This window comes from Leptomonas pyrrhocoris, assembly GCF_001293395.1.
Source record: "Leptomonas pyrrhocoris isolate H10 chromosome Unknown, whole genome shotgun sequence".
In the NCBI taxonomy this organism is placed as follows: Eukaryota; Euglenozoa; class Kinetoplastea; order Trypanosomatida; family Trypanosomatidae; genus Leptomonas; species Leptomonas pyrrhocoris.
Genome location: NW_015438358.1, coordinates 128,376 through 155,420, shown reverse-complemented (window position 1 = coordinate 155,420; position 27,045 = coordinate 128,376). Strand labels below are relative to the sequence as shown.

At 54.2% G+C, this 27,045-nt stretch overlaps 10 protein-coding genes across 13 annotated transcripts; all 10 read left to right on the top strand.

Moving 5' to 3' along the window:
• Nucleotides 1-49: 49 nt before the first annotated feature.
• ABB37_01080 (putative mitochondrial prostaglandin f synthase) lies at nt 50-1,030 on the top strand (the record flags this gene model as incomplete). Its single annotated transcript, XM_015797462.1, has 1 exon — nt 50-1,030. The coding sequence occupies exon 1, from the start codon at nt 188-190 to the stop codon at nt 1,028-1,030; it is 843 nt and encodes a 280-aa protein (XP_015662982.1). The 5' UTR covers nt 50-187.
• A 661-nt stretch (nt 1,031-1,691) lies between these two features.
• On the top strand, nt 1,692-2,605 carry ABB37_01079 (40S ribosomal protein S2). The gene has a single exon (XM_015797461.1). The coding sequence runs from the start codon at nt 1,937-1,939 to the stop codon at nt 2,522-2,524; it is 588 nt and encodes a 195-aa protein (XP_015662981.1). The 5' UTR covers nt 1,692-1,936; the 3' UTR covers nt 2,525-2,605.
• Nucleotides 2,606-2,999: 394 nt separating this feature from the next.
• Nucleotides 3,000-4,074, top strand: ABB37_01078 (hypothetical protein; the record flags this gene model as incomplete). 3 transcript variants are annotated; one of them, XM_015797460.1, is made up of 1 exon in its annotated part: nt 3,000-4,074. In XM_015797460.1, exon 1 carries the CDS (start codon nt 3,184-3,186, stop codon nt 4,072-4,074), a length of 891 nt encoding a protein of 296 aa, XP_015662980.1. In that variant the 5' UTR covers nt 3,000-3,183. The 3 variants fall into 3 exon arrangements, with proteins under 3 accessions (XP_015662980.1, XP_015662979.1, XP_015662978.1); XM_015797459.1 differs by having other exon boundaries at nt 3,027-4,074; XM_015797458.1 differs by having other exon boundaries at nt 3,060-4,074.
• A 1,180-nt stretch (nt 4,075-5,254) lies between these two features.
• On the top strand, nt 5,255-5,777 carry ABB37_01077 (putative 60S ribosomal protein L17; the record flags this gene model as incomplete). Its single annotated transcript, XM_015797457.1, has 1 exon — nt 5,255-5,777. The coding sequence occupies exon 1, from the start codon at nt 5,277-5,279 to the stop codon at nt 5,775-5,777; it is 501 nt and encodes a 166-aa protein (XP_015662977.1). The 5' UTR covers nt 5,255-5,276.
• A 490-nt stretch (nt 5,778-6,267) lies between these two features.
• On the top strand, nt 6,268-8,657 carry ABB37_01076 (hypothetical protein; the record flags this gene model as incomplete). 2 transcript variants are annotated; one of them, XM_015797456.1, is made up of 1 exon in its annotated part: nt 6,268-8,657. In XM_015797456.1, the coding sequence occupies exon 1, from the start codon at nt 6,441-6,443 to the stop codon at nt 8,655-8,657; it is 2,217 nt and encodes a 738-aa protein (XP_015662976.1). In that variant the 5' UTR covers nt 6,268-6,440. The 2 variants fall into 2 exon arrangements, with proteins under 2 accessions (XP_015662976.1, XP_015662975.1); XM_015797455.1 differs by having other exon boundaries at nt 6,401-8,657.
• Nucleotides 8,658-9,398: 741 nt separating this feature from the next.
• ABB37_01075 (hypothetical protein) lies at nt 9,399-11,871 on the top strand (the record flags this gene model as incomplete). Its single annotated transcript, XM_015797454.1, has 1 exon — nt 9,399-11,871. The coding sequence occupies exon 1, from the start codon at nt 9,547-9,549 to the stop codon at nt 11,869-11,871; it is 2,325 nt and encodes a 774-aa protein (XP_015662974.1). The 5' UTR covers nt 9,399-9,546.
• A 755-nt stretch (nt 11,872-12,626) lies between these two features.
• On the top strand, nt 12,627-14,745 carry ABB37_01074 (putative Atp-dependent RNA helicase; the record flags this gene model as incomplete). Its single annotated transcript, XM_015797453.1, has 1 exon — nt 12,627-14,745. The coding sequence occupies exon 1, from the start codon at nt 12,859-12,861 to the stop codon at nt 14,743-14,745; it is 1,887 nt and encodes a 628-aa protein (XP_015662973.1). The 5' UTR covers nt 12,627-12,858.
• Nucleotides 14,746-20,830: 6,085 nt separating this feature from the next.
• Nucleotides 20,831-21,697, top strand: ABB37_01073 (putative mitochondrial fatty acid elongase; the record flags this gene model as incomplete). The annotated part of the gene is made up of 1 exon (XM_015797452.1): nt 20,831-21,697. One exon carries the CDS (start codon nt 20,831-20,833, stop codon nt 21,695-21,697), a length of 867 nt encoding a protein of 288 aa, XP_015662972.1.
• A 665-nt stretch (nt 21,698-22,362) lies between these two features.
• ABB37_01072 (putative 26S proteasome regulatory subunit) lies at nt 22,363-23,792 on the top strand (the record flags this gene model as incomplete). Its single annotated transcript, XM_015797451.1, has 1 exon — nt 22,363-23,792. The coding sequence occupies exon 1, from the start codon at nt 22,710-22,712 to the stop codon at nt 23,790-23,792; it is 1,083 nt and encodes a 360-aa protein (XP_015662971.1). The 5' UTR covers nt 22,363-22,709.
• A 909-nt stretch (nt 23,793-24,701) lies between these two features.
• Nucleotides 24,702-26,465, top strand: ABB37_01071 (hypothetical protein; the record flags this gene model as incomplete). Its single annotated transcript, XM_015797450.1, has 1 exon — nt 24,702-26,465. The coding sequence occupies exon 1, from the start codon at nt 25,251-25,253 to the stop codon at nt 26,463-26,465; it is 1,215 nt and encodes a 404-aa protein (XP_015662970.1). The 5' UTR covers nt 24,702-25,250.
• Nucleotides 26,466-27,045: the final 580 nt, after the last annotated feature.

Below are 27,045 nucleotides of genomic sequence, written 5' to 3'. Positions count from 1 at the left end.
TCCTCTCTCTTTATTCCCTTCCCTTTGATTGTGGAACCCTGATTCGATAGGAATCACACCGAGGTATCGTTTTGATTGTTTTTAGTTTGCGTAACGCACCCCATTTGCACACGACCCGCCTGACCGCTTTCAGCCCTCTTTACTGGTTCGTAGCGTTTTTGCTGCAAATCCTTTCTCTCCCACGGTCATGGCTTCCCAGTGCCCTTTGCTGACCTTGAGCAACGGCGTGCAGGTGCCACAAATTGGCATCGGCACGTGGGGGGCGAAGGACGACAACGAAACGGTTCAGAACGTCAAGTGGGCTGTTGCCGCAGGATACCGGCACATCGACACAGCGAGCTTCTACAAGAACGAGAAGAGTGTCGGCGAGGGCATCCGCGCATGCGGCGTTCCTCGCTCGGAGCTCTTCGTGACGACAAAGCTGTGGAACGACGACCACGGCTACGACAACGCGCTCGCTGCGTTTGAGCAGAGCCGCGCGGCACTCGGCGTCGACTACATCGACCTGTATTTGATACACTGGCCAGGCCAGAACCGCACGTACATCGAGACGTGGCGTGCGTTGGAGAAGCTCTACGCGGAGAAGAAGGTGCGCGCGATTGGTGTGTCGAACTTTGAGCCGCACCACCTCGAGGACTTGCTGGCGAACTGCAAGGTGCCACCGATGGTGAACCAGGTCGAGATGCACCCGCTGTTCCAGCAGAGCACCGTGCGCAAGTTCTGCGTCGAGCACAACATCGCCGTCACCGGGTGGCGTCCGCTAGGCAAGGGCAAGTTGCTTACCGAGCCGCGCCTTATCGAGGTGGCGGAGAAGCACAAGAAGGCTGCGTCGCAGGTGATCATTCGGTGGTTCCTCCAGCTTGGTGTGATTGTCATTCCAAAGTCGAGCCACGAGGAACGCATTCGTGAAAACTTCGACGTGTTCGACTTTGAGCTGTCGCCGGAGGACCTGCAAGTGATCGCGTCGCTCGACACAAACAACCGTATCGGTGGTGACCCCGACACCTTTTTCCCCACCTCCAAGAATTAGTGGTGGCTGATGGTGTCGGCGCTAGTACACGGCGTTTGCGTGGGCTTCATAACCATGTAGATGCATTCCATCATTATTCTGTCTTCTCTTTTATTTTTGTTGGTGTTCTAACCTTCACTCAAAAGATCCTAAGGACCAAATCCACATCAACGAAGGAATGGTCCACAGCATGAGTCTTTTGCTTATGCTTTTCTCCCTTGGTTTTCGAATGTTTTTCTTTGTAAAGTGTGTTTTTCTTACCCGAACTTGTCCTTTGGCTCGGTTTGCAAGGTCACGGCTACAAACAAAAAAAAGCTACTCTTTTTCTTGGAATTACTCACAAATATAACGCGAAAAGCCTTATTGCAGAGCTGTTGGCACTCCTAAACTGATTCTCTTTTTGAATGTATTATGCCGCCCATTCGTTGTACGTACGCATGCTGTTGCGAGTTTATTGAGCAGGCTGCACAGCAGGCGCAGAAATGGCTGAAGCGAAACGAGCCGTTGCGAAAAGGGGGAAAAGCCCACCACTAAAGATTGAACCTGTGCTACCTGCCCGTCACCATTGCGCCATTTCTCTCTCATTTTGCACTTCTCCTTGCCTTCACTACTAAACTTTTGTGTACGTGCGCGGCGTACTGAAATTCACGCTCTCGTTTTTTCGTATCGTCTGCCAACCAAAGCTCGTTCCAAATGGCTGACGCTCAACCTGCTGAGAACCCCGTCGCTGCGGAAGCTCCTCGTGGCGAGCGCGGCGAACGCGGCTTCGGCCGTGGCCGTGGCGGTCGCGGTGGCCGTGGTGGCCGTGGCGGCCGCGGTGGCCGCGGTGGCGCCGGGGAGGAGAAGGAGTGGGCCCCGTGCACCAAGCTGGGCCGCCTCGTGAAGGCGCAGAAGGTCACCTCCCTCGAGGAGATCTTCCTCTTCTCGATGCCCATCAAGGAGCACCAGATCGTCGACACCCTCATCACCGAGGGCCAGCTGCGCGATGAGATGATGAAGATCTACCCCGTGCAAAAGGCCACCTCTGCCGGTCAGCGCACCCGCTTCAAGGCCTTCAACGTCGTGGGCGACGGCGCCGGCCACATCGGCATTGGTGCCCGCGTCGGCAAGGAGGTGTCCCTGGCGATCCGCTCGTCGATGATTGCGGCCAAGCTCAACATCGTGCCGATCCGCCGTGGTTACTGGGGTAACAAGATCGGCGAGCCCCACACGATCCCCATGAAGGTGACCGGCAAGTGCGGCTCCGTCGCTGTCCGCCTCGTGCCCGCCCCTCGCGGTACCGGCATCGTCGCGGCCCCAGTGCCGAAGAAGATTCTGGAGTTCGCCGGCGTGGAGGACGTGTACACGAGCTCCCGCGGCAAGACCCGCACGCACGGCAACCTGATCATGGCCACCTTCTATGCCCTGCGCAAGACCTACGGCTTCCTCACCCCCGACCTGTGGGCGGAAACCGAGCCGTCCCGCGAGCCGGCCGACGAGCACGGCGAGTTCCTTGCCGAGGTCGCTGCTGCGTAGATGGCGTGTGCTTTGTTTGTCACCAATGGGACTACGCCATTTCTATAGTTTGTAGCCTTTCTTTTTCATTTCACTCTTCTCATTTCAACAACCAAAAAAAAAGAGTCATGCAACACGCACGAAAAATAAAAGGCGTGGGCAGCCGCCTGCGTATGCTGCGCGCTCCTTCCTGCCTTTCTGCAAGAAGCGCGACTGCTGTAAAGGCGTTCACAGGGCTTTGCCAAAATGTTCGTCGCGTCGTCTCAGCTTGAACAGCACGTACGCGCGTTGCAAGTACGCCACGTTGCTCGTGCAACTGTATTGTTGTATGCGGCTGCTTATCACATCCTTTAAAAAATAAAAGAAAAAAATGGTACGCTCCACGGTGGCAATGTGTGAGTGTGTGTCTGTACGTGTTGTCCGTGTCTTACTGAAAGTGGATCAACTTGATTAGTTCATAACACCTCTTCGCGCCTCTTCTTTTCATTTATTCAAAGCGTATGCTCTCATTTCTTTCTACCCAGTGCCGGTGCTATCATTTTATTGACTGTGCCCAGAAATCAATCTTGGGAAGCTGAGAAGAAACCTGCATTATGATGATCACGACGACAGCACAGCAATAGCTACAGCACAACAATACAAGCTCACTTTTTTTTTGCCCTCTTTTTGCTCTAAACCTAATGCGGTGTGCCATGCGTGCAAGGTGTTTGCCCGCAGTGGCAACCTCCCCACTGCTTTTAGGTCGTTACTGGAAGTCCACCAGTGCCTCACCTGAACCGGGTCACGGCAATGTATCACCTCCCCCTCCTCCTTCCACACCGGCGACTGGTGTGGTACTGCCCGGCGTCGACCTCGCTCGCCGTGCGGTCGACCCGAGCCAAGAGTTCCCGACCACGTGGAGCGAGGATGAGCCCCTAGCGCCCTCGGACCCACGCATCGTGTGGCGCGAGCTGTATTCGCTGGACGCCGAGAAGCCGTATTATCAAAACGTCAAAACAATGGAGGTGACGTGGGACATCCCCGACGGCTTCGTCACGCGCTTTCCGCGCCTGTACAAGTCAAACGGGTACCGCGTCGACGAGAGAGGCGCGGTGTTTCGATCACAGGCAACCGCCGCGGCAGTTGACGACACTGCCACCAAACCGGGCGCCAAGACCGATGGCGTGAACGCACTGACGTTAAAGCAGCGGGTAGCGACGTACGGCGCGGGTGGGCTTCTGTGGTATCTCATTATCCACAGCATTTCCTTTTTTGGCGTCTTCACCTGTCTGTACGTGTTTCGCATCGATTTGATCGGCATGGCGCGGTCGTACGGCTTCGATGTGAAGCGAACCGCCGACGTCCCGGTAAGCGAGAACAAGCAGCCGCCTTTCTGGAAGACGTTTGTGGTCTCTATCGTGCTGAACAAGATGCTCGTCCCGGCGCACCTGCTCATCACCGTTACCACCGCACCGATTCTCGTACACCGCCTGGAGCCGATTGCGGCGAAGCTGTTTCCTGCGGCGCGGGCAGTTGTCAAGTCCTTCGTCGGCAAGACGAAGATACAACCACCACCATCTGCAAAGGCGTAAGGAAACAGCAGCGAGTAGCCACCGCTTTGTCTCCCATTTCTTTCCCTTCCGGCCTTCACGCTGCTTTCTTTTTTTCTGACTTTTGATGCTCCAACCCCCCACAAACAAACGCAAAGAGGGAGGACTGTGCATTCCTCTACATTATAAAGCACTAGTTTTCCGGCGGTGTGCTTGCTCCCCACATCACACTCGACACACGACGTGTTCTCAGTGGATACCTCCCCCCAAGAGGAAATAACAACAAAAAAGAGCGCATTTATCAGGTGACTGTTGCTTCTTGCGGTTCACGGAGACGCCGTAAAAACGGCTTCGCGTTTCTTCTTTTCCTATGTGTCTCAACTTTTTTTTTTCCACCATACAACTGTGTTTTTCAAAGATATGTGTGCTGCCCCGCGACGGGGTCTCCCGCGCAGACGTTTGAACGCCAAAAGTCTGTGCACTTGTTCGTTGTTGCTAAGCTTGTGGCTTTATTGTTCTTAGTGCTCCTTCTCATTAGGAGTTGTAGGTCTTGGGGTTAGTTGGTGTTGCGGTTGTCGGCCATTTCGGCAGTTGTGTCACTTCGGTGCAGCAAGGCGGACGCTTGGGTTGCTCAGCGGTCTGGTGTACACGTTTGAGAGCGCGTAGCCACAACGGCTTGCCTCCTTCGTTTTACCCTTTTGACGTGTTGTGCTGTTGTTTGCTTACGCAGTTGGCAAGACGCTTGTTTTCTCTCTCTTCGCTGCCCTTTATAAACGTTCGTGTTCCACATGCGACTCTTCACTGTGAAGTTCACAACATGAAAAAAAAGAAAGGTGAAAGGAAAAACACCTCCTCTTTTTTAGCTGCTGCACGCGATGGCTACGCAGTATCATATGTCGGTTCTCTTTGCGGCGACGTCAAGTGTGTAAGCGGCGAGTCTTGCATGAGCACTCCGTCAAAACAGTGTAGTGCGTCTGACGGACACTTAAGTACGTTCTCCTTTTTTAAATTTTTGTTTTATCAACGTCGGCCTGCATCTCAGGCGATTTAGCGCAGGCGCAAAAGGGAAAAGACGCACCGAATAAAGTAGACTTCTTCCTTGCTTCTTATCTTCTCTCACTACCTTGGTCGCACATCTCCCTTTCGTCTTCGTTTTCTCCTCAAAAAACTGTACGTGCGTTCTTTCTTTCTCTCTCAATATCTACGACGCGCAACGCGCAAAGAAACCTACTTCACAGTTCACCATGACTCACTACTCCCGTAAGCCACAGGTGTCCTCGAAGGCCGCCAAGGCGAAGGTCAGCGACCTCCGCTGCCACTACAAGAACACCTTTGAGACCGCGAACGTGATCAACGGCATGCCACTGCGCAAGGCTCAGCAGCTGTACCGCCAGGTGCTCGCCAAGACCCGTTGCATCCCCTTCAAGCGTTACAACGGCAAGACTGGCCGCACTGGGCAGGCGAAGGAGTGGGGCCAGACGAAGGGCCGCTGGCCGCGCAAGTCCGTCGTGGCGATGATGTCGCTGCTCAAGAACGCCGAGGCCAACGCAATCGAGAAGGGCCTGAACCCGAACCAGATGGTCATCAAGCACGTCCAGGTGGACCAGGCCGCCCGCATGCGTCGCCGCACGTTCCGTGCCCACGGCCGCATCACCCCGTACATGTGCAGCCCGTGCCACGTGCAGCTCTTCATGTCGGAGAAGAAGGAGCGCGTGCCGGCCCCCAAGAGTGCCCCCAAGAAGTAGACGTTTTCATCATGTTTTGACGAGCCATCAAGGCTTATGATTTCTCATTTACATGATATATAAACTAAATATACCCGCTCTTCACTTCGGTGAGGAATCAATGGTCCACCACCGTGAATCACCTCGCGTCCTCCACAGACCTCTTTTCCGTGATGATGTTTACGCTCTAATGGGAAGAGAGAGGGAGAGAAACGTGATGGCGAGGTCCAAAGTGATGCTGCACATTCTTCTGCTCTCCTCTATCAACGAGGGTTATTTCTCTTGAAAAGAAGGCGTCACGAAGAACCGTGAAACGAAACTCTGGCGCGTCGGATCATTTGTGGGAATCGTTTTGTTCTGGCGAGCATTAGATCGGATTACGCTTCAACGTTTTTTTTCTGTGTGTGAATGTTCACTTCTTTCCCGTGCGTCTTCTGCTTTTCTCGTCCCGTTGTTCCTTGTTTTCCTCCGTCCCCTCCCCCTCCATTTGCGCACACTCCGGCAATTGCAAGTACTCACATCATCAACAAAAAAGAGCAATCAGCTGGGATTCCGTCTGTTGACTGGTCAGCAAGAGGTACGTTGTCATCCCTCTTAAACTTCGTTGACAGTCTTACGTGTAGTTCTTGTTCTCTCGAAAAAAAGAGAGGGTCTGCTTCACATTAAAACAACAAACCAAAAACGATGAACCCTCCGAACGAGCCACAGTCGTGTGTGCACCCACCAGTGGTGGAGCGCTTACGCATTGCGGTTCGCGAGCGGCCCGTGTCGGACGAAGAGCTAGCCGCCACCCAAGTGCTGCTGCGGGCCGATCAGGACAAGCTCATCGCCTTCGCACCCAACGCAAACGATGGACTCATGTACGACTTTGATTACTTCTATCCCCAGACGGCCCGGCAAGAAGACGTCTTCCGCACGATTGGGCTGGAGATGGTGGACCTTGTTATGGGCGGTCTCAGTGCCAACTGCATCGCCATCGGGTTCGCCGAAACGGGCAAAACGCACACGCTCTTTGGCAGCGCCGACGAGGCCAGTTTGATTCAAGAGACTGTGCGGGAACTGTTTCTGCGGCTGCGGGAGCAGTCCGACGCGCAGGAGTACACGGTAGGCTTCTCCTATTGGGAGATGAACTGTAACGGGGTGCACGACAACCTTTCCGACGCACCAGTAGCGGCCTCGACGGCTTACGGTGACGCCGATATGTATGGCAAAGGCGATGTTTCGGGCTGCCACACGGTGTACCGCGACGGGCTGGGGCGTCTTTACCTGTCCAACCTTCGGGAGGCCCCCGTAAAAAATTACGAGGAGTTCGAAGCGCTGCTCAACGAAGGCAACGTTCGACGTGTGCAACGCGGCTACGCGCGTCAATTTCGCTGGCACGGCTTCGCCCAGCTTTCTCTCATGACGGTGGACAAACAAGCCGGTGAGCAATGCGTGTTGCGCCGTCTCACGTTTGTGCACACGAAGGGGCCGGAGCGCGTTGGCGCCAACCGAGTTCCGAAGTTGATCCTGCGTCAGGGTAGTCAAGTCAACGTGAGTAGCACCTTGCTGAGCGCTGCGGTGATCCACTCGATGGAGTACCGTGCCAAGCGCGTCGCACGTTGTCGCACGCAGGCCCAGCTGCACGACCTCATTCAGCGCAGCGAGTCATTTTTTATGGAGTGCCGCTACACGCAGATGATGTCGCAGCTCATGTGTGGGCACGAGGCGTCGTTCGTGCTCGGCTGCGTCGACCCTTTGTCGTACCGCGAGACCGTCGACACGCTGGAGAACCTGCAGCTCTTCCGTCAGCTCGATGCCGCGTGTGTGCCGGTGACGATGCCGTCGGAGCGTGGCCGCCTGCTGCGACAGCTGCGTATGATGGAGGCGGCCGTGGGTGGGGAGGAGGTGCTGCAGTCCATCTACAACGAGGCCAACGGCCGCCCGCGCACGGAGCAGGAGGAGGCCCTGCTGGCGCTGCGTGGGCGCGTCGAAGGGTGGGACCAGACGGACTCGAGCCTTCCCAAGCAAGGGGTCCCGCTGTCGGGACAGTTAAGTATGTCGCCAGACAGCGCCAAGACGCGCAAAGGCGAGGACAGCGAGGGCCGCAGCACGCGCAGCATTGTGTACCTCAACCCCGCCAAGACCGCCACCTACGAAGGGCAGTGGAAGAACAACCTCTTCGACGGCTTCGGCGAGCATGTGCAGTCCAACTTCAAGTACCACGGCTTCTTCTGCGCCGGCCGGCGCGAGGGCCAGGGCACGCTTTTCCTGCGCGAGAGCAAGGACAGCCCTTACCACCGCGTGTACGAGGGGGAGTGGCTGGCGGGCTGCCGCGATGGGCGTGGCACGCAGTGGCTGCCGGACGGCGAGGTGTACGAGGGAGACTTTGCCGGGGACGAGCGCCACGGCTGCGGCAAGCTGTACAGCACCAACGGCGATGTTGTGGAGGGCAACTTCCGCCACAACAAGTGCGAGGGGTGGGCGGTGCTGCGGCAGGCCGGCGGGGACTGGTACGAGGGCTACTGGACCAACGGCGAGCGCGAAGGTCCGGGGGTGTGGCACTATGTGAGTCGGCAGCGGTGCCTTCGCGGCGAGTGGCACCACAACAAGGCTGTCATGGGGACAATGGAAGACGACGCGGAAAAGACAGACAACACCACTGGTGCGTTCATCCCCCGGCTCGGTTTGATCGATAGCGACGACATCCTCGCGAAGGAGAGGGCGAGGTTGACGGAGAAGCGCCGATTAGAGTTTGCCGCCGCGGGCAAAACGTGGGTCGACTACGCGGCGATGCGTCACGACAGCAGCGGCAGCAACAGCACTGGCTCAGCGTCCGCAGCAGGTCGCGGTTCGCCCAAAGGTGTTGCCGCTTCTCCAGCAGCGAATGGCAATGCTGTCTACGGTTTGGAAATTGAGTAACGACACAGAGCTACGCGTTGGGTGACACGACCCCACAACACACCCTGCCCTGCAGAACCTTTTTTGTTGTTGTTCTGTTGAAGTTTTGCTGTAGCGGTAGAGGATCTGTGTGTGCATGTTTGTGTTAGGTGATAGGTGATAGTTGAAGATGTACATTAAAAGCGACGCGCTTATCACCGGCTGCTTATTCTGACAGGCTGTGGCCTACGAAGGGAACTCTCACTGCTACAACAATGTGTGCGTCGCCTTGCATTGAAAACGTGTGCCTAAACCGTGAGGTGTCTTCAGAAGGCCAAAGGTGGCACTGGTAAGACCTTTTTTTTTCTTTCGTCATGTACAACATCAAGTTGGGGCCAGGCGTGCTTGGTTGCGAAGCCGTCCTTCCTGCTCTTCAGCGTGCGTCCATACTGGAACACCGCAAGGAGAACACGAAATAAACAAAAACGGAGGAGCTTACTGACTCTTTTTTTCAGTCAGTTTGCCAACATCCGTTCCTTCTTCCTACTTGGTGCTTCAGAGGCAAATGAGAGATGGACGCAATGAAGGGAATACAAAGCGTCTGAAAGGCAAGATGTCTTTCGCGGAACGCCGGTTGACTTCATTATACCGCAGAGATGAAGCACCTTCATTGTTTATTTTCTGATTTTGAGTCCTACGTGTCCATTCTTGACGTTCCTTGTTCCCCTTGTTTTCCCCCGTTCTACCTATCCATTTTGAAAAACGATGTCATCCACTGCGTGAGTCTTACTTACGCCCCCACAACGTGAAGCGAACGGCGCACTGCACGCAGACTGTTCCTATCTAGAAAGGGAAAAACCATCAAACAAGCAAACGAAGGCCGAAGCGAAAGATATACCGAAGGCTCTATTCGTACATCCGTACCGGTCCGATGGAGTCACTGCCTCGGGTAGCCTACGGCCCTTCCCCGCCGCCGCAGAGCGCAAAGGGAAAGTTGCGGATGACGCGCAGCAGCGCACACGGCGAGCAGCGCGCCGCTCAGCTGTCGTCGAGTGCCGCGCGGAGCGCCCCGACCTCCGCCGGCGGCGCTGCGGCCTCCACCCGTCGCGTCCGCGGAGAGGCGCGCCGCCTCGTCGAGGACTACTGGCAATCCGTCTGGAACTCCCGGCACGACGCGCCGCTCTACCACACCTTCTCCGACCGCTACGGCGGCACTCGCGGTGTGCCTTACGCCTCGCGGCGGGCAGACGCTGCGAGTCGTGCCGCCGCCGCTGATGCCGCGAGCGTACCGGCGTGCCTGGCGAGGGCAGACGAGGCGTTTGGCGAGGGGCGGATGTCCGACGCGCGGGCACAGCTGGAGCGTATCCTTACTCTTCTGCAGAACAGCGCTGAGTCGCAGGGTGTGCTGACGGTGGCGGCGCTTACGCAGCGGCGAGGAACAACGGAGGCAGACCAGCAACGGTCGTTCTGGTTGGCCGAGGCGCTGCGCCGTTTAGGTACACTGGAAATGATATGCGGCCGCTACGCGGAGGCGCGGGAGTTGCTGAATGGGAGCATTGCGGCGGATCCGTTGAACTTGGACACCTACCTGCTGCGCGCGTCGTGCTGTGAGGCGCTGCGCTCCTTCGCTGATGCCTACGAGGACTACACCAAGTACATGAAGATGAAGGAGCCCTCGATGGAGGTGCTGGCGCACAGCGGAAAGTGCGCGGCAGAGGCAGGACTGTCCGAAGTGGCGCGTGAGCAACTGGGTCGCCTGCTGCGCCTGTCGGAGGAGGTGCTGCTGAGCACCGCGGCAAGCGGCGGGCCATCCGGCGCAGGCAGTGACAGGAGCGGCGAAGCCCTGCCTCTGCCACTTACCTCCTCCGTCCCGCCTCTCGCGAGTGCGTCGTGGGCTGCTGGGACCCTCACCATGACAATGAACGGCACACCCCTGTCGAGCATCGAGCTTCTCCGCCGCGCCTGCGATTTTTACGTGGCCCACGCCCACTTCTACCTGGGCTATGTGGCAGATATGTGCTGCACCAACACCGCCGCCGCCGCCTCCATTACACGCGCAGAGGCCAAACAACTGCGACAAGAGGCCGCGTCGCACTACAAGGCGGTCCTGCGCAACACGGACTACGTGCAAACGTATGAGGCGAGCGTGGCAACGGCGATGCAGGCCGATGACTTCTCCCTCGCACGTCACCTGCTGCGCTACCTGCAGCGCATGAACCCGCACAGGGCAGACTACTTCCTCGACACCGCGAAGGCGTGCCATGCGGACGGGGACGTGACGGGCGAATTATGCGCGCTGTCCGCCGCCCTCGACCGCGAGCAGACCGCGACGGAGCGGAGGGCAACGCTGCTGGCCCGCGGTGCCGTCTACGCGGACAAGCGGCACGACTGGTCACATGCAATTCGCGATTTCACCCTCCTCCTCAGTATTCCTGCGCCGGCGGTGGAAGTGGGTGCCGCGGAGGGCCCCGCCACCGGCGACGTGGACTGGTCTACCCCGCTCGCGCTTGTGCGGCGAGCGTTCGCCTATCGTCAGCGACAGGCGGACGGCGGCCGGAGCGACTTGCTGCAGCGCGAGGACGAGGAGGCAGCGCTCGTCGACTACGCGGCCTTTCTGCATGCCCTCGTAGCCGCGTGCGAGGCCGCCGGCATTTCGCGCCAGGAGTACGCCTTGTCCGTTGATCGGGTACCTCCCCTGTGTCAGCCCAGCGAACTCATTTCCGCGTTGTTGGTGCTGGCCAACGGCGCGTTTCGTGGGCATCAGTTCGCGAGCACGGTGGAGTACTTCAGCCGCGCCATCGCGCTCGGGTGGAACCCGGAGTCGCCCCAGTCCGTGCTGCCGTCGACGGAAAGGCTGGCGGACCAGCTGTACCTCTCTCTGGCCCACCATGTCATGTCCCTTTACCCGCTCGAGGAGGAGATGTTTCGTGCGCCGTACGAAGCACGCGAAGCCACCACGGTGTCGGTGTCCATCACCAACTCTGCAGGCGGGGAGGTGCGGCGGTCGACCAAGACAGGCGGGACCGGAGCGAGCCGCAGCTCCAGCGGCGAAGGTGAGCGTAACGGCTTCGTCTACCCACCGTTGCTGTACGTCGTTGTCGACCAGCGCTATCAGCGACTGCGGGCACTCGAGCCGACCTTTTTTGCGGCCATCGAGGACGCCTTTTTAGATCTGTGGGAGCCGTACCACAGTGAGGTGGAGCGGCTGCGAGAGGAGGCGCTGTCGTCTCGTGCGGGGCGGCGTGGGAAGCGGTAAGGGGAAAAGCGAAGGCGGAACACACGAATAATAATCATAGAATTCTGTGCTTTTCTTACTCCTCCTTTTTTTCTCCTCTCGCTGCTTGGATGTACATTAACCTGTTAACCACTTGCGAACTCGCCCATGTAACAGCAAAAGAGTTGAATGCGTGCTTCCACACACACACGCACATGTATAGCAAGGAGTTGAGTCGGAAGGCCAACATCGAGTAACGCTCGCATTTTTTTCTTCTTCAAGTTTTGTCTCTTGAGATTTACGTAGCCGCTCGTGTTCAGAAAAACAGCAAAACCAACAAAAGATATTTCTTTAGCCTCTAGAAGAAGATTTGCGAGTGGAACAACAGAGCTGTCTCTTTCGCTCTCTGTAAGTGTGAAGCGGTATAGTATAGTAACGACACACGGGAAGGAGTGTATGCAGAGTACGGATTGCCGAGGTGAAGCTCCACGGTCTTGCTTAGCATCAATGCAGAGGAACTAACGTGGCATCAAAAAAGACAGCCGCCGTACTTTGACGTTGCGCTTTAGGAATGTCGACGTAAAGTAGTCCTCCTCATCGTTTCAGTTCGTCTTCGTCCTGCAGAGATGATGTCGTGCGTTTTCAAGCGTATCTCCATCCTACACACCGGATCTGTTTGTTCACTCCATCGCTCTCGACCTATGCTTCTCTCTCCCCTTCATTAAAAACGTGAAACTCGTTAAAATACGCCCCCCAAAAAACGTCTTTTTCGTCTTCCCACACCGGCACGACACGAAGAGTTCCGCTGTTTATAAAAACAACAACTATTGCTCTCGTTTCATTTTTTCTCTCTCGACGTTCTACACACACACCTGTGCGATCGCTCTTCTTCCCCCCATACCCGGAAGAGTCCACTTCAACAATCTCCTGTCGTCCATTTTTTAGAAATCTAGTTTCATTGCTCTTTTCTTTCCCCGTCTTCCTTTCTAAAGTTTAACATATCACCGTTTTGACTCACTAAAGCATAACATGTATCAGGATCAAGCCCAGAATACGCACACCCCCGGTGCGGCTGCAGCCACCGGCTTCGGCGGCTACCAAGGCAACCGCCAGTTTGGTGGAGGCAGCAATAACACCAACGGCCGCGGCTTCAGCAACGACCGCGTGGAGCGCGGCGGCTACGGCGGTGGCGGCTTCGGCCGTGGCGCCGGCTTCCGCAGCAACGGCGGCGGCTATGGTGGCCTCAACCGCGGAGGTGGTGGTGGTGCGGCCCCCTTCCACCAGCAGGCACACGCGTACGGCAGCAACGAGCACTACCACCGCGAGGAGAAGTCTGAGGATGAGATCTTTAAGGAGCACACTCCCGGCATCAACTTTGACCAGTACGAGGCGATTAAGGTCTCCATCACGCCGAACGACGTCGAGCCGGCGGAGGCGTTTTCCACCATGAACCTCGCCCCGGCACTCGCCGAGAACGTCGCGCGCTGCCGCTACCAGAAGCCGACTCCAGTACAGCGCTACGGCATCCCGTGCGTGCTGAACGGCAGCGATTTGATGGCCTGCGCTCAGACCGGCTCCGGCAAGACCGCTGCCTACCTCATCCCCGCGATCAATTTCATGCTGCTGAACAATGTCAACCGCGCCAAGCCCGCCAACGGCCAGTCTGCTCCGTCCGCCCTCGTCATCGCCCCTACTCGCGAGCTGTCGATTCAGATTTACGAGGAAGGCCGCAAGTTCACCTTTCGCACCGGCATCCGCTGCGTCGTCGTCTACGGCGGTGCCGACCCGCGTCACCAAATCCACGAGCTGACCCGCGGCTGCGGTCTGCTGGTGGCCACGCCTGGCCGTCTCATCGACATGTACAGCCGCGGCTACACCCGCTTCTCGGACATCCGCTTTCTCGTGCTGGATGAGGCCGATCGCATGCTGGACATGGGCTTTGAGCCGCAGATCCGCCAGCTGGTGCAGGGCCCGGATTCTGACATGCCCGTGCCTGGCGAGCGCCAGACGCTGCTCTACTCCGCCACCTTCCCGAAGGAGATCCAGCAGCTCGCCCGCGAGTTCCTGCATCACCACCACTTCCTGCAGGTCGGCCGCGTTGGCTCGACGACGGAGAACATCACGCAGGACGTGCGCTGGGTGGAGGATACGGAGAAGCGCACGCAGCTGCTGGAGATGCTGAAGGATCACACGACGGAGCGCGTCCTCGTCTTTGTCGAGAAGAAGCGCGACGCCGACTTCCTCGAGCGCTTCCTGCGCCAGAACCGCTTCTCCTGCACGTCTATCCACGGCGACCGCGTGCAGCGTGAGCGCGAGGAGGCCCTCGACGTCTTCAAGAGCGGCGTGTGCCGCGTGCTCGTGGCGACTGATGTGGCGTCCCGTGGGCTGGACATTCCCAACGTGGCGATCGTGGTGCAGTACGACCTGCCCAGCAACATCGACGACTACGTCCACCGCATCGGCCGTACTGGCCGTGCCGGCAAGCGTGGCACCGCCGTCGCCTTCTTCAACGAGAAGAACCGCAACATCGTCGACGACCTCATCCCTCTGATGCGCGAGACGAACCAGACCATCCTGCCCGAGGTGCAGGCCCTCGCCAAGAAGCCCAACATCCAGAGCCAGACTCGCGGCCGCGGACGTGGGGGCTACCGCGGCGGTGGCGGCGGCTTTGGCGGACGCGGGGGCTACCGCGGTGGTGGCGCCGGCTTCGGAGGTGGTTTCGGTGGCGGCTTCAACAACGGCGGCTTCCGTCCGCGCGGCGGCTACGGCGGCAACGGCAGCGCCAACAGCTACGGCGGCGGCTACGGCGGCTACGGCGGCAACGCAAACGGCAACGCTAACGCCGGCGGCGGCTACTACAACGGCGGCAACCGCACGAACATGCGCTCCGACGTCTTTGGCCAGCAGATGCCGTAAGGCGGCCAAACAGTGCTAAATTAGTAAAAAAGAAAGCCAGGAGAAACAAGGAAGTACACTCGGAATGGTAAATGGAATGAGGTATGTTTTTCAACTTCTTTTCTAGTATTAAATGTGCGCTTATATATTTGTATATATGTATGTATTTATATACCCGTCACAGCCTCTCCATCGCACCTGCCCATCGAAAGCGTTTTTTTTTGTTTTGCATTTTTGGGCCACCCTAACGTAACTGCTGATTTCTTGTTCTGTTTTTCTGTTTTGTTTTGGAAAATACCCGTGAAGTCCGACGCCTTTTATTCAATAGCTTGCAGGAGGAGGGATTGAAGTCATGCACACACACACACACACACACACACACACACGCACATACGGAGAACGACAAAGACTCACCGAGGAAGACACCGCTGCTGACAGGAAAGGAGCGTTTCCTGTCATTTTCTTCCAGGGGTTTCTATGTTACATTTACAGTTTTTCTCTCACCTTCGCTTTTAACGAGTTTGAAAGTTGAAGCACGTATCTGGAAAAAGGGGGCACACGAGGAAGATTCGCGCCTGCTTTCTTTTCTTCACACGCCGTCGTCTCTCTCGCTCGCTCTCACTGCCAACGACGGCGTTGCGTTTGTTGGAGCGATCCAAACACGCGCATCCTTTCCATCTTCTCTAGAGGGAGAGAAGAAGAAGACCCAAATGACGCGCGTGCCGTCTGAGAAAGCGGGAGGAAGAAGAACAGAAAGCTGCGAGTTTCAGCCAAGTTAGAGCAGGAGGGAAAACGAACAAAGGAGCTTTTTGCAGAGGGGACGTTGAGAGGGAGCACTGTCGATGAGAACAATGGAAAACACCCACAGGAAGTAAAAGAAACCAGAGATATACGTCAATCATCACGGTACTTCAACTTCACTTTCTTTTTTCCGTTTTAATTGTTCTCATCGTACAACAGGAGGGCTGCCAACTTCCCGCCTCCTCATTTTCTCTCTTTTTCCTTTGTTTCGTTTCATGTTTTGTTGCTCACCCCCCCCCCCTTTTGTAATGCTTTTTTCGAGTGCTCGTTTTTGGACTTCAGAATACGTGTTCGACTTTTTTTTCGTTCTTATGTCGTCATAATCCGTGCGAACGGTTTTCTTCCCTCATATCACGGGCACACTGGCTGTTGGTTACGTCTCACTGGTGATTTCCTTTTTGTTTTCTTTTGCTTTCAGATTCAATGAGCATTCTTAGAAATGAAAACCCTGTTTTTCTTTTCGCTTTGATATTACTCGCTTTCTTTTTTTCTGTTGTTCTGGGAGCGTGAACTACAAGTGCACTCTCTTTTTGTTTCCCCGTTTTTCTCTTCTCTGTACGCCATCATAAAGAAGGCGCAATCGCAACGCCTCAACACGAAAAACGTTCATTGTCGACTTATGATGACGAATTTCTGTTTGCGTGCTTTTGTCTTCTTTCGGTGCCGTTCACGCATATTTACAAAGTCTAATGAAGTAAAAAAGAAAAGTCGTATACTTTGAACCTCCTTTTTATTATTATTATTATTGGTTGTGCGATAACCTAACTTGACGACTGCCTTTTGCGATGGCTCCTTTTGCAACTATCTTCGTCCTCTGTTTTTTTTTTCTTTCTCTCTCTGGGTTTGCTTCACATGCGTGCAAACGCGTACGCACACAGGAGCATTGTTCTTGCGTTCTTGGGAAAGACAAGTGCGGAAGCGGCTCTGCTTCTTGTCCTGCACGTTTCGCTCTTCTCTTTTATTACTCTCCTCTCAGCTTCTACGCAAGCTTTCTTGGATCCTTAAAGATATTTTTGCTTTTACTTTTACTATCTTTTTCTCTGCGTGGTATTCTGTGTATGCGTGGCGTGTGTTGCCGTCTTATAACGTCCTCACATTTTTTTGTTGTAAACACTGAGCTATTTCCCCCCTCTTTTTCGTCCTTTTTTTTGAAGGTTTCGCTTTCAATTTTGTGTTTTTTTTTAGTTTTCTAGCTTTCCCCCCGATATTTGTTCCCCCCCTTTTTTCCAGGTACTGCTACTTGTACGGTGTTTCTTTCACGGTCAGGTTGTGTTTCACATGTTTTCTCTCCAGCATGGCGGAGGCCTGTTCACAGATACCAGTGTTAGAATGCGAACTCACGGTTTCTCAGAGAATCACCGTGACCTTTTTTTTTTCTTTGTGTGAGTGTGTGGTGGTTCAGTGTTTGAGTTCCCAAACACAAGCACACACACACACACACAAATATTACAGCAGCAGGAGAAAGGGCAAAGCTAGGGAACAGTATAGGCGCTGATGCATGCACCGCTACACGTACGAAGCAAAAGAAAAGTATTCAGATTGCCTACAGGTGCAAATCTTTTTTTAAAATTTATTATTGCTTTCGCGAAACCGGCAAATAGAAAGCTGAAAAAGGATGTTTTTTAATGCTCCTGTGCGGACCGGCATGTCGCTCGTTCAACACAACGAAGAAAAAGAAGAAAGCGAAAGCATACGGCACACATTTGTTGTTTTACGTACAGCTTACGAAAACACGGAGAAGGAAGTTTACTTAAGGATACGGGAACGATTCGTAAATGGGAAACTGTTTGCTGAGAAGACTACGCTATTTGGAAAAGAAAGGAGGAGAGTAGAGGCCTTACCCGCTATGTAAGAAACTATGCTGAAAAGAAAAAAGACAGAAAGGAGGTATGCGGCGCGTCTGTCTTTCTTTTTCTTTTTTTTCTTTCGGCATTGCTGTCTTTGCGCTAAGCTCTGAATCTCTGCTTTGTGACTCTATCACTCGTTGTATTTCATATTTTCCGTTCTTGCTGAGAAAACTGAATTTAAGAATAATAATAATGGAGGCTTATTTGAATTGATATGACTCGTTTTACGTCTTTTTTTTATTCTTCTGGATTTGTAAATATGCAGACGCCAAAGGCCGTTTTGTTTGTGCGGTGCGTACTGTTCTTTGTATGGACGAGATACGCAAGGTTTTCAGCTTTTAAAAAATGTTTCAGCGCCCTATGTTTCCCATAGGGCTTTACGTTTGCTGTGATCTTTTCTTTTTGGGGATTTCTACACTGCTTGCTTTCTCTTGTGTTTCTGTTTCTCCGCTTACGCTGTTTCGACAAGGTTGAAGAAGAGAACTTTTTTGGAAAAGGCAGAAGATGTTTAAAGGCTTCCCTCATAGGTGGTCACTTAAAAATAGAGATGCACGTTCACCGTCTTTTCCTCCCCCCTTTTTCTGTTCGCACTGCTGGGTACGCCATCGACAGGTTATACTGTGTATGCATCGATACTCCACATCAACGCACGCTTTTTGTCTCTTTGTGGTGCGGCATCGCTTTCTCTCTTTCTGCCGTTTCTTCCCACTTCCGATGAGCTCTTCTTTTTTTTCTTATTTTCTCAACCTTGAAATTGGAAAAGCTGTAAAGCACGAACCGGTGAGAAAAAGAGTCTTCATAACATTTGTAGCCGCGATCACCTCTTATTCAGACGTCGCATCTCTCCGCCGTTCATGTTGTGTCCACACACATCAACAGCCAATAGACTGAGAGATGCTGCGTTTTTGTTTTTCTCTTCTTTACTTGCACTAGCATCTTTTCCTGTTCCGCTGTTGTAAAAAAAAAAAAAGGATGCATCCGTGTGAGTGTGTCCATGTGCTTCTTTCTTTTGCTTTGGCGCGGAAATGACCGTATCGCTGTTGTGATGGACGCAGAATGAGACTGACATATATATATCTATATTTAATTGTGTAAGAACGGACCTCACTCTGACCCTTTTCTCATTTGTTTTCTTCATCTTCTTGCTTTGCTCTCTTTCAGTGTTTCTCCCTTTTCTCTTTTTGTTTTTGGTGACAAATCGGCATTGTAGGCAGCTTTCAAGCGCATCGGAGCAGCAAAAAACGATGAATGATATAATTCGAAAGAGAGAGTTAACGCTGCTTATTTACGTGTCTCTTTTTATGCTTTCAGCACGCCGAGCCTTTTTTCTTTTTTAAAATTATCTCGCGTGTGTGTTCTGATGAACCGTAAAGTGTCCGCGTAGAAGCAGTCATTCAAGCGCAGTGATTTTTTTTTTTTTCGCTTTCCTTGGTTGCGTTTTTCTTTTTGTTAAAAGTACTTTTAATACTTTTGTGGATTTAAAGAAAAGAAGTTGATGATATGGATGCACTGATCTGAGGTTAGAGAAAAAAAATGTTTATGTAGATCGTAAGGTGTAAGAGAATTTTCCGACCCGTAGAGGGGTGGATAGGCACGGTGCTTTCTTTTCCTCCTCTCCCTCTTTTCTTTCTGCGTCGCACCGTGGTCTTTTTCCCTTTTTTCCTTCCTTCTAGCTTTTATCTCTTCTGTTCAAAGCCGCACGTATGGTAGTAAAGCGACAGGGAAAAAGAAAGTGTTTTCGCTCAAGAACTCAGAACAGGAAACACAGCAGTGTTCCTATTACGTTTGTGGTGTAGGCTTTCCGCCGGCAAAAGGAAAAGTTCGAGAGAGCGGCACCTGCTCCTGCGACGATCCACTCCGCTTTCAGACGCATTAAGCGCGACGGGAAACTGCATCTTTGGTTTTTGGTTTTGTGTTTGTCTGGGTCACGGGAACGACACATTCAAATGTACATGAAGAAGGAAAATTCGCATTTTGGTTTCACCTACAATCCGCAGAAAGCAACAACGCAAGTAAAAAGGACGAATACGATCATCGTTGGAAAAGGAGGGAAAACACAACGCTTAATTCGTTCGCCCTTCTTTTTTTTCTACACACTTTTCTGTGGTTGAACTCGCACTGTTTTGTCAGTAATCGTAGTTTTTTTTTTTAATTTCGCATTTGATAATATGTTCTCCTTCGACTTTGTCGTTTACAAGATTTTTTGGAGGAGAAAAAGAGTCGCACACCATGACAAGAGAGACACTTGCATTTGGCACGTTTTGAGTTGTTGACGTCTGGCAAAATGAAAATGTGGGAGCGTAGCCCGTGGCGTGTGATACTGTTGCGACTAGAGAAGAAAGAAAGAAATTGGCTCTGCTCCCAGACACGAGGAACACGAGACGCTGTTTTATTTTGTTTTCCCTCTTTTTTCACTGCTTCCTTTATTGTTGCTGTGCACGTGTGTTTTCCTCATTATATATATATTCGAATCTCTCTCTATACACACATCTCCCCACTCGTGGTGCTGCTCTCGTCTGGTTTGACTCTCTCTTCAATATTGTGGACCTTTTTTTTAATGTAGTTTTGTTTCCGCTCTTAATGGTGTAAAAAAAAAGTTTTGATGCTGCCTGTAATGATGAGCTAAAACGTAACTTCTTGAATAAAATCGACAGGAAACGAAAACGGAGAATTTTTGGTCACGGCATCTTCCTTGACGGTGGCGAAGGAAGTCTTTTTTTTTTTGGCGGAAAGAATCGAAGTCACCGGCTCCCCCTCTTCTTTATTCGTTGGATCAAACGGTTCACGCTGATGGGGGGGGGGGGTAGACGGAGGCTTCTCTCTGGCGGCTGAGGGAATGCAGTGAAGGCGCAAATACAACGCGCCCTTTGCTGTCGCAGCAGCTACTGGTGACGTCTCTGCCTCGCATATTGGAGGGTTCAGCTTTGTGTGGATGCAGTGCAATTTCGCTTTCAGCGTCGGCGCACATCCATCTATGTGTCGCCCTTTTCCCGCTTCAACATCGTTGAAGTCATCACCCACTTTCTCTTCTGTTTCCTTCTCTTCTTCTACGCCTCACTTACTCTTCTTAATGGGAGGCGAGAAAAGAAAAGCACATTACGATACTCCCCCCCCCCCCTCACGTGGGGATTTATTTCGCACAGTCAGACCTTGTATCGGACGCAGGACGATGAAAGCGGCCAACTGTCCATTTACGGAACAAGTATAGTTGCGGTCGCGAAGTTACGAGCAACTTGTGTCATTTTTGTAAAGGAAAGAGGAAAAGGACAAGGCGGCTCACTTTGGCTCGTAATTCCGGTCTGTATAGTAAGTGCGTAAGGCCTTCTTTTCTTTTTCTTCTGCGCTCTGGTGCAATATTTCTTTTTCTCGGTCTCGTGTGCACAACGTGCTCCTGCTGAAGTGATTGCTGAAGACTTTTTTCCTTTTTGCTTTGTTGCGGTAATTGGGCCACAACCACTATGTCCGTCCTTTCTTCACACACCCAGTCCTTGTTGGATTTGCTGGCGAGTATTACGCACAACTTTAACAGTGATAATGCTGTTATGTTTTTCAGTGACTACGGCGATGTTCTGCAGTATGTCTGTGTGCTCTACATCGTTCTGATCTTGTTGGGCCCACGCGCAATGGAGGGCAGAGAGGCATGCGAGTTGTCAGGAGTGATTCGGGTGTGGAACTTGCTGCTAGCGGTCTTTTCTATCGCCGGCAGCGCGTACTGTGTCACGCTGCTCGTGTACATGTCGGCGTCAAGACCGTTCTACAACGTGGTGTGCCGCTTCGATTACAGCGTACTGTACGACGGAGCGTTTTCTTTCTGGGTGTTTAGTTTTATGGTCTCTAAGATCCCCGAGATGCTGGACACGGTGTTCCTGTGTCTGCGCAAGAAGCCGATCACGTTTCTGCATGCGTACCACCACCTGACCGTCACCATTTTCTCCTGGAACGGCGGTCGCCACCTCTTGCCGAGCGGGATCTGGTTCGCCACGATGAACTACGTCGTGCACTCCTTCATGTATTCCTATTACTTCCTCTGCTCCTGCGGGCTGAAGCGGGTGGTGGCGCCGATCGCACCCCTCATCACTGGCCTTCAAATTGCGCAGATGGTGTTTGGCTATGCCATTTGCCTGTACACTGCTTACCATAAGTTTGTCAGCCCGTACGGGTGCGAAACGCCGGCGCAGCTGATTCGTATGGGACTCTTGATGTATGGCAGCTACTTCTTTCTTTTTGTGGGCTTTTTCATTTCCCGCTACGGCAAGGAGAAGTCAAGGCGCCCACGAAAGACATCGGCAGAGACGGCGATCGTAGAAAGGCGCCCGATCACGTAGTTTTTTTTTCCCTTTTATTTTCCTTTTGCGCGACCTGTGTTGAGAAATGCGAAACGTGTGCGCCGTCTTTCCTTTTTTTTTCTGTTTCTTGATGTCACCGTGTAATTCTCTCACCTCCCTTTTTTTCCTCCAATTCATTCGACTGGTTTATGTGATTTACCATTTTCCGCCTCTCATTCTTTTAGGGGGGTTGTAGTACTGGAGTGTTGTTGCTTTTTCCCACACAGTAGCGTCTCCGATGCAGTGGTCGCGGCGTTTCCTTTGGCGTGTATGTGTAGAAGGTGTTTGTTTTCCCTCTTTCCTTTCTTCTGAGCTTTGTGCATACCTTATTTACTTTTGCGTTTGTGTCTTGCAGAGGTTTTTCGTACCTGCAACATCAAAACACACAGATAGAGTCCTTCAGCCAGAGGTAAAACGACGATGCATTTCTGGTGGAGACTGCACCTCTGCTTTACCTACAAGGCCCAACAGTCATAGGAGTCCGCCTTTGTTCGACACGGGCTTCTAGCAGATCCTGCTCGTGAATGCTAACTCGGTTTACTCCCTCTGCGCTCACTTTCATTTTTTTACTTTTTGCTCTCCCATGTGCGTTTCTTTTGCCTCGTCTCTTCTTCTCTTGATGGTCGATGGCGCCTGGGTCCTTACACCTCTCTGTGGTGGATCTAGCCTCTTTTGTCAACTTCAACCGCTCTCCAGAACGGAATAATAAAATAGCACCAACAGCCCACGCGGAGGAAAAAAAAAGCTGTTCTTTTTATCGGCGCCGTTGAAATTTTTTTTGACTCCGTTTGATCGTTGAACGTTCAGCCACCCGTTTTTGTTTTCAGCGCGTGTGTTTTGTTTACCGCGATCTATTATCTTTCTTTACTCGTTTCTACCACATCCGTTGCTGTCACCTAGAACTCACACAGTCGTCTCTGGAACACCTGTGAGAGCGTCATCGTATTCTCCTTGGGAAAAGCAAACAAACAACCAAACGCAGAACAAGAGCTATTAGACCGCGCAACGAGCGATGAGCGAGAATCCGAAGCCCACCAACCCCGACCCGGTCGTCGCCAACGATGACGCCGCGTCGGACGACGGCAGCGAGAGCAAAGTGGATGTGGCGGCACCCACCACCTTCATTCCCACCGCCGGCCGCGTCGAGGTGCACCCGCTTGTGCTGCTGTCGCTCGTGGACCACTACGCTCGCATGAACACGACGGCGCTGCAGAAGAAGCGAGTGGCGGGCATCCTGCTTGGTCGTTACGTCCGCGATCACACCGGGCTGCAGACGCTGGACATCAACAACAGCTTCGCCGTCCCCTTCGACGAGGACCCGCAGGACGCCGATGTGTGGTTTTTCGATACCAACTATGCTCAGGAGATGTTTGCGATGCACAAGCGCGTTCTGCCGAAAGTGAGGGTAGTCGGCTGGTACTCCTCCGGCCCTACGATCCAGCCGAACGACATGCTGCTGCACCTCCTCGTTGCCGACCGCTTCTGCCCGAACCCTGTTTACTGTGTGGTGAACACCGACCCCAACAACAAGGGAGTGCCGGTGCTGGCGTACACGACGGTGCAGGGCCGCGAGGGCACCCGCTCGCTCGAGTTCCGCAACATCCCAACCCACCTCGGCGCCGAGGAGGCGGAGGAGATCGGCATCGAGCACCTCCTTCGGGACCTCACCGACTCCACCATCACCACCCTCTCCACCCAGGTGCAGGAGCGCGAGCTGTCTCTCATCCACCTGTGCAAGGTGCTGCGCCAGATCGAGGAGTACCTGCAGGATGTCGGCAACGGTGTGATGCCCATCTCGGAGGACGTGCTAGAGGTGCTTCAGGAGCTCATCAGCCTGCAGCCGGAGATTTACGTTCATCGTTCGTCGACGGAGATGATTCGCCACACCAATGACGAGGCCATCGCAACGTTCTTAGCCGCTGTCGCCCGCTGCATCGGCGCGCTGCACGAGGTCATTCTGAACCGTCGCAAGCTCGCACGTGAGCTGCAGGAGATCAAAGACCGACGCGCGCGTGCAGCGGAGACGAAGCTCGAGAACGAAAAGATGAAGATCGAGGAAGCCGCCAAGGAGAAGTCAGAAACCAAACAGGCGTAGCAGAGCCGAAGGACAACGCCGTGACGTGCAGTCCATACAGCAGGCCTCTTGCGTGCAGCTTTACCTTGCGCTCACTTGTCGTGTGTGCTTATGTATGTGTGTGTTACAACATCTTTCGTTGCGGTTAGTGTGGAGCTGGAAAAACGGGGAGATTCGAACCTTCAAGACATGGACAGATGAGACAGCGAGTAATGCACACCTTCAACTCTTTTCACCCAGCGTTCTCCTACGTACGCCTTTGCGTATGCTTGCAAGGCGGAGAGAAGTTCAAACACGCTAGATTTCTGTCTGCATATTCCTTCATCGGTTGACTTTCATACTTTTCCAAGTATTCATTTGTAGGTGCGACGCTGAATTTTGCGTGGTCATTAATGCGTTGATTGCTTCCTCCGTGGCGGTGGTGTTTGCGCTGTTGTTTCCATGCCGTCTTGTTGTTGTTGCGCGATGAGGTTGTCGGCTACGCGGAAAAGAAACACGTGGATCAGTTTATTTTTCTTTATTATCCGTCGCGCGACAGAACAACGCAAAGCAACGAACACGAATCAAGTACGCACGCGTTGACGCTCTGGACGTTTTTTTTTCGAGTTCGTGGTAGGGCTCCTTGCGGGTGATTCTAGTTCTCTTTTTTTTCTTTGCTCGCGACTTTGCTTGCCAAGCAATCGAGCTCGCAAGTGTAGCTGCAGCTGCTTGCGTCCCACAAGAGTTTTGGAAAGGCGAGCTCGGCGGCTCTTCCGTGGACAATCTGCGCGCCGAGTTGCTTTTGAAGAAATCATAGCGAGGTGCTTAGGGGCCATCATGCGCATTCCAAGGGCACGGAAAAGGCCGAGAAAAACCACCTCGTAATTCTACCCATACACCTCGCACTTCTCCTTTTTCTCTCTCCTCGCTCACTCCACATCGCGTTCAAAAGCTGTGTACTTCAACACGTATATATTTTCTCCTTCTTTGTTGTACCACTCTTCCTTTTGTCGTTTGTCTTGCCTTGTCTTTTCCCGCTTTTTATTTCATTAGAGCACACACGTGAGGCTTTCCTCTGTGTTTTGTTTTTCCCCGATGTCCTCCGCCGACGCATGCACGTGCCGTTGCTCTGCGGTTGAGCGACGAGGGCGCGGACAGGCACCTGACAGGCCGCCGTGCTGCTGTGAGGATCGCTGCACCTGTCCGCATTGCCACGGCGGGCCCCCGCCCCACTACCGCCACTCTCATCACCGCGGTGGAAGAGGCGGTTGGGTCCGCGAGGAGGGAGACGCCCACCACGAGGGCCCCCGCTCTGCCCGCCGCTGCACCTCGTGTGTGCCGGAGCAGGCGGAGTTGACAGAGGCGGACCTCTTCGCCCGTCAGCAGCGTTGCGAGGCAGCGCGGGGGGCGGAGCAGCGGCGCCGTGCCTCTCTCGCCAACTCTGTCGGTCACCGCAGCACCGGCGGCTGCAGTCGTTTCTATACCCCCAACACGGCAGAGATGCTGCGTCGCAGGAGCAACCTACCCTACCAGGCCGCTGTTGACGCCGAGTACGACGCGCGTCGCCGCGAGCTCCAAGCCGAACTCGACGCTCGCCGGGAGGAAATCGCCGCGATGCAGCGGGACCGCGAGGAGCGCCGCATGGAGGCCGCCTTCCGCGAGACTGAGGCGGCGCGGCACCGCGGCAGCCCTCGCCGCTCCCGCAGCGCCAACCACGCCCGTCCGTCGTCCTCGCCAGGGCACAGCAAGGACGCTTGTGCGCCGCCGCCGCCGCCGCAACCGCAGCCCCTAAAGAAAACAGAGTCCCCAACGCGACCCAAGTCTCCGCCAGGCGATGAGGCGAAGTTGGACGCGCCGCCCACCCGAGACCCGCACGCACACGGCGATCGCACTCCCCCGCCGCTGCACCACCACCACCACTACCACAACTGGGGATGGCCGCGTGGACCGCGGTGTCGCAACGGTCGCGGTCCACCGCCTTCCTGGGACTCGTGGGGGCACGGCTGGAGACACGGCTCGCCTCCGCCCTGTCCGTGTGAGCGTCGTACCCCCTCGCCGTGGCAGCACTCGAAGTGCCCGCCCCCTCCTCCTCCTCTGCATGGACGCCCTTTTCACCACCACGACCCGCATTGGGACGTTGACGCTGGCGCCGCTGACCGGCAGGAGTGCCCGCCGTCCTGGCAGCCGGACAACGCGCCGCCGCCACAGCCGCTTGCGCATCACTCGCCCAAGACCGCGGAGGGGACGGCCAGTGCGTGCCCCTCGTGCGGTCATCCCCTGATGAGCGCGCGCGACATCGTCTCGATGATCGCCGCCGGCAAGCTGGACAACTCGGTGGCGTGTCCGTCGTGTGGGTTTGTTGGCGGCACCCTCCGCTGCCCCGCACTCCATCACGGACTTCCGCCGCACGGTCAGCCCTCCGACGATGGTGGGAAGGGGGACCGCAACCGGCGTGGGCAGTCGTGTAAGGCGGCACCGCGCAGTCACAGCGCCGCAGCTGGCTCCACATCTGTCAGTCTCACCGCGCCAAAGTTCGGCCACAAAGTGTTCATCACAGATGATCTCTACTGCGACCGCCGCGCGCGCTACTTGGCGGAGTGGGAGGAGTGTGGGTCCGTGCGGCGGGTGCCGCCCTCCCACCGCAGCCCGAGTGCTCCGCTGCCCGATCGCACGCAGAAGTGGCGCACTACGGGGAGCGGGCGGTGCACCGACTGATCTGGTTGCAGCACGATAGAGTGTGTGTACGTGTACAGAAAGAAAATGCGAAACACCAAATACTCAAGAAGAGGGAAAACCCCTTTTCCCTACTTCCTTTCGATCCTTTTCGGATTCTCAGCTGCTTCCTCCCGCTCACTTTCTGGGCTCTCTTCGGTGCGCTGCTGACGGTACGTTGCGCACAGCTTTTCTTCGTCGTCGGCACTCGTAGCGTTTGCGACGGCCCGCGGCACACAAGGAGATCAAAATGGCAGATCCAGTTTCTTTGAACTCGGAAAGCGGTCGGATCGATCCGATGGAGAAGAGGGGAAGAAGCATCCCTCCTAACAAGCAGCATACTTCCCTGCAGTTCAAATGCTGGGAAACGGAGACGAAAAGCGGAATAGAGTAATGTATCACACATAGCGGAAGAAAGGAAAAAAAATGCTATAGAAGTGATTTCTGAGCTGGTGCAAAGCTGCCAAAGGCCACGAGGGTGTTGTTGAACGCGAAACGAACGAGCGTCACATCTTCAGCCCTGAGAGACAAAAGCCGCTGATATATATATATATATATATATATATATATATATATATATATG

Bases quoted from the DNA above. Each gene is read 5' to 3' on its own strand.
- ABB37_01079 (XM_015797461.1), top strand. From the start codon at position 1,937: ATGCCCATCAAGGAGCACCAGATCGTCGACACCCTCATCACCGAGGGC.